The sequence below is a fragment of the Arachis ipaensis genome, chromosome B09, assembly GCF_000816755.2.
Source record: "Arachis ipaensis cultivar K30076 chromosome B09, Araip1.1, whole genome shotgun sequence".
NCBI classification, from domain to species: domain Eukaryota; kingdom Viridiplantae; phylum Streptophyta; class Magnoliopsida; order Fabales; family Fabaceae; genus Arachis; species Arachis ipaensis.
In genome coordinates, this window is record NC_029793.2 from 137,430,976 (window position 1) to 137,435,061 (window position 4,086).

General features: G+C 35.6%; 1 protein-coding gene across 1 annotated transcript in view; it reads right to left on the minus strand.

Moving 5' to 3' along the window:
• LOC107619411 (sucrose transport protein SUC2) overlaps window positions 2,635–4,086 on the minus strand; it is a gene marked incomplete in the record, with an annotated part of 3,130 nt that continues 1,678 nt past the window's right edge. Inside the window, 4 exon segments of the mRNA XM_016321696.2 lie at window positions 2,635–3,240; window positions 3,338–3,381; window positions 3,509–3,572; window positions 3,949–4,086. Of these exon segments, the coding sequence (XP_016177182.1) occupies window positions 3,061–3,240; window positions 3,338–3,381; window positions 3,509–3,572; window positions 3,949–4,086 (426 nt within the window).

Consider the following 4,086-nt stretch of genomic DNA (forward strand, 5'->3'; position numbering starts at 1 on the left):
TCGTCTCACATCTGTTCGAGCTCTTCTTGCCATTGCTGCGGTCAAAAAATGGTCTCTCAGTCAGATGGATGTGAAGAATGCATTTCTTAATGGAGATTTAAAAAAGAAGGTCTATATGAAACCACCTCGAGGTTATCCTTGTCCTTCTAACCGAGTCTGTCTTCTTCGCAAGGCACTTTATGGTCTTAAGCAAGCTCCTCATGAATGGTTTGACAAGTTCAACACCACCATCTGCAATCTCGGTTTCACTTGCAGTCCTTATGAGAATGCGCTTTTTATTCGTAAAAGTGCACATGGAGTTATTCTTCTGCTTTTGTATGTTGATGACATGATCATTACTAGAGATGATGTTGATGATATCTCTGATCTCAAAGCCTCACTTCATCGTACCTTTGAGATGAAAGATCTTGGTTCTCTAAGCTATTTTCTTGGTCTCGAGGTGATCTCCACAGATGATGGCATCTATCTCTCTCAGGCTAAGTATGCTTCAGATCTTCTTGCTCGTGCTAGGAATACAAATAGTCGCACTGAGTCTACTCCTCTTGAACCTAATGTTCGATTTACCCCTATGGATGACACTATTTTGGATAATCCGATTCTCTATCGACAGTTAGTTGGAAGTCTCATCTACTTGACTGTCACCCGACCAGACATCGCCTATCCAGTTCATGTACTTAGCCAGTTATTGTCAGCTCCTCGTACTACTCACTATGCGGCAGTTCTTCGCATTCTTCGCTACATCAAAGGCATTCTATTTCATGGCCTTTATTTTTCTGCCCATTCCTCTTTGTCCCTTCAGGCATACTCCGATGATGATTGGGCTGGTGATCCCACTGATCGTCGTCCTACTACTGGTTACTGTTTGTTTCTTGGCGACGCTCTCATTTCTTGGCATGCTAAGAAGCAAACGTTCACTGCTCGCTCAAGCACAGAAGTTGAGTACCATGCCCTTGCTGACACTACTGCTGAGGTTATCTCGATTCGTTGACTTCTCGAAGATTTGGGAGCTCCTCAGTCGTCCCCTGCTGATGTTTTTTGTCACAACCGCAGTGCTATTCAGATTGCCCATAATGATGTGTTTCATAAACGCACCAAACACATTGAGATTGATTGTCACTTTGTTCGGCAACGTATCTTTATTGATGCTGTTCGTCTCATTACTGTTGGAACACTGGATCAGATAGCTGATATCTTCACGAAAGCTCATCACCCGACTCGTTTCCGGACTTTGTTATCCAAACTCAAGATGGTATCGTTAGCTCCCACTTGAGTTTGAGGGGAGATGTTAGAGAATCATTAGAGTCAATTTAGATCAGTTAGTATCGTTTATATTTATATAGCATATCTGTATATTAATTATAGGATTCTATACTTTTATTACTTTGATTCTTCTAGTACCTATATATACCCCTTGTATATTGTACTTTTCATCATACTGAATAATACACAAAATACTTTCTTAAGCTTGGTCTCTTGTTTCTAACAGCTTTAATCACTGTTGCTATCTTTTGCTCTACTGTTGCTGCTGCTGTGACATTGGAAAAGAAGAAAGTGAAATGTTCAATCTAAGATTCAAGCTTTGGAAGCTTTACTCCTCTATTAAAGGGGTAAATGGCCAGAGATTGATTCAAAGAGTGAGCACACAGTTTGAGTTCTCATAGCTTACAAGCTATCCCTTTTTCTTCTTCAGGATTTTACATTGAATTTTCTGTTTTTCAGTGTTCATTTTTTCTTTATTTCTTTTCAGTGAAAAAAGGCATATAGTGAAGAATCAGTAAAAACTAAAGAGAGATACAAGAAAAAGTCAGAAAATTATGTCAAAGTTTTTTTTGTATGTTTTTCTATTTTGTACACATGATCTTGAGGGGATTTTCTTACAAAGTTGGGTAAGCACTTAGTGGTTAAAAATTTAGGGAGTAAATCTAGTTAAATCTAACTTAGATAGAAGTTAGGTTTGTCCTAGATAGAATTGGGTTGAATCCTAAAAAAATTGGTGCTTATAATCTTTGAAAGATAGTGAAATTTCACCACTGTTGTAAGAAAGACTGGATGTATGTTACATTACACATGGTAATTGAATCAGAATACATGGCTGTGTGAATTTTTCTTCTTTACTCTTCTTCTATTTTTCTTTCGTGAAGAGACAAAATAAAAATATCTCCTACATTATCTTTATCTCAAAAGTTACAATTATTCTAACAATAAATGTTGTTCTATTTCTGAAAATATTATAAAGAGATAAAATAAAATTGTCTCCTAATTTTTTATTTGACAAACACTTTAACAATTATGTTCTCTTTCAGTTAAAATTAAGAAAAGGCAAAAATATTTAAAAAGTGACTATAAATTAAATCCCTTCTCTAGACAATTCTAAAACCTTTACTTTTGATTAGGCATGTTCTAATATATGCATACAAATATTTATTTGTCTAAGTTTGTGGGTTTTAATTAGAAGTATGAATTTATCTTATTCAAGTCTTTTTTTCCCCCCCTAAAAATGCTTCCTAACTTGTGTTTCTCTATTAAAAGTTTTACTACTTTTCTGTCACATTCAATAATTAATTTTACTTATCAGTTTCACATTTTGTAATTAGATTAATGATTTGACACAAGAGAAGGGAAGACGAAAAATTAAAGCAACTTAGGATGACAATTTTCAATTTGAATTTTTCCATGTCATCATTTCACTTCTAAAATAAATTAAATAAATAAAAATATATCTTTTTACTCCCACCCTACAATGGTATTTTACTTTCTCTTTTTAGTAATTCCTCTTGGCGATAAAGAAAGACAATGTTGAGTCTTATCTGTGAATTGTGACTGGTGCATGCATGATCAACAAGGCACGCATTATTACTGTATGTGTATGGTTGAACAAGATCCATGAATCTCTCCACTTTGAGGATATATATATAGAAAATGTAACTTTCACTCTGTATCATCCTCATCATCATGATCAGCCAATAATACTAGAAATCTACAGAAAGCACCAATAGTAGAAGGATATAACAGCCCACCAATTCATCATGATCATGATATTCAAACTCTGTTGTTTGGTGATTAGTGGAAGGCAGCAGGGGTGGAGGTTGCAGCAGCTTTGGTGAAATCAGGCGGGGGAGAAGGAAGGAAAAACAATGATAGTATTCCACTGATTGCAGCTGCCACAGCACCCAACACAAACGATGGCAAGTTACCACCAAAAAGTTTATCAAACGGTCCACTAACCACAGACATCACCATCTGTCATCAATAATCATAATCATAATCAAGTTTGCCTCTAATCAAGTTTTATTGTTTTAAACATGTCAAGTGAAATTAAGCGACGATTAATTCTAACCTGTGGTATCACAACTGCAAGATTCAGAATTGCAAGGGATAGCCCTGAATATTGTGATCAAACAACAACAAATTTAAAACACGTTAATTAATTACATATTTTACTCTACCTCAGCGATCTCAACTTAGTAATTAATTAATTAGTTTTACTGGGTATGAACTTTGAACGTACCTTGGCCTGCCCCTGCTGCGCTGGAGAATATAGATGCTAGAGTATAGGGTATGCTACAAGTAATCTGAAACAAATCAACAAATAATTAATTAAACTAAGATGTTAGTTATTATTATTGTTTTAAGTAAAAGGCTAATAGATTTGTACATGTCAGTTGAAAAAAAGAGAGCTCAATTTGATGCCAACGAAAATTAATTCTAATTTGTACTGTATTAAATTGTTTCTATTATTGGATAGGGGACAGTTAAAGTGATAAGATTGTTAAAGAATTAAACACATGCCAAAGCAACACAACATGTCTTCATTTAATTTTAGTAAATATTCTTTTGTTATTTTTTTTTTCTTGTAAAAAGAATTTAGATGCAGAATATACGAAATTACTCTGCCGAGAATTTCACATCCAAACAAGCTATATATTTAGTAGTAAGTTAGTTAGTTACCGCGAATGGGAGCCCAAGAAAGGAGTAAAGAGTCAACGCAGCTGCCTTGACTCCCGCAGGAGGCGGCAGTGGCTCCCGAACCCCGTCATGAGCCACCGTATACCGCCGAGAATGCTCGGCCATCTTAGAAACCGCCAC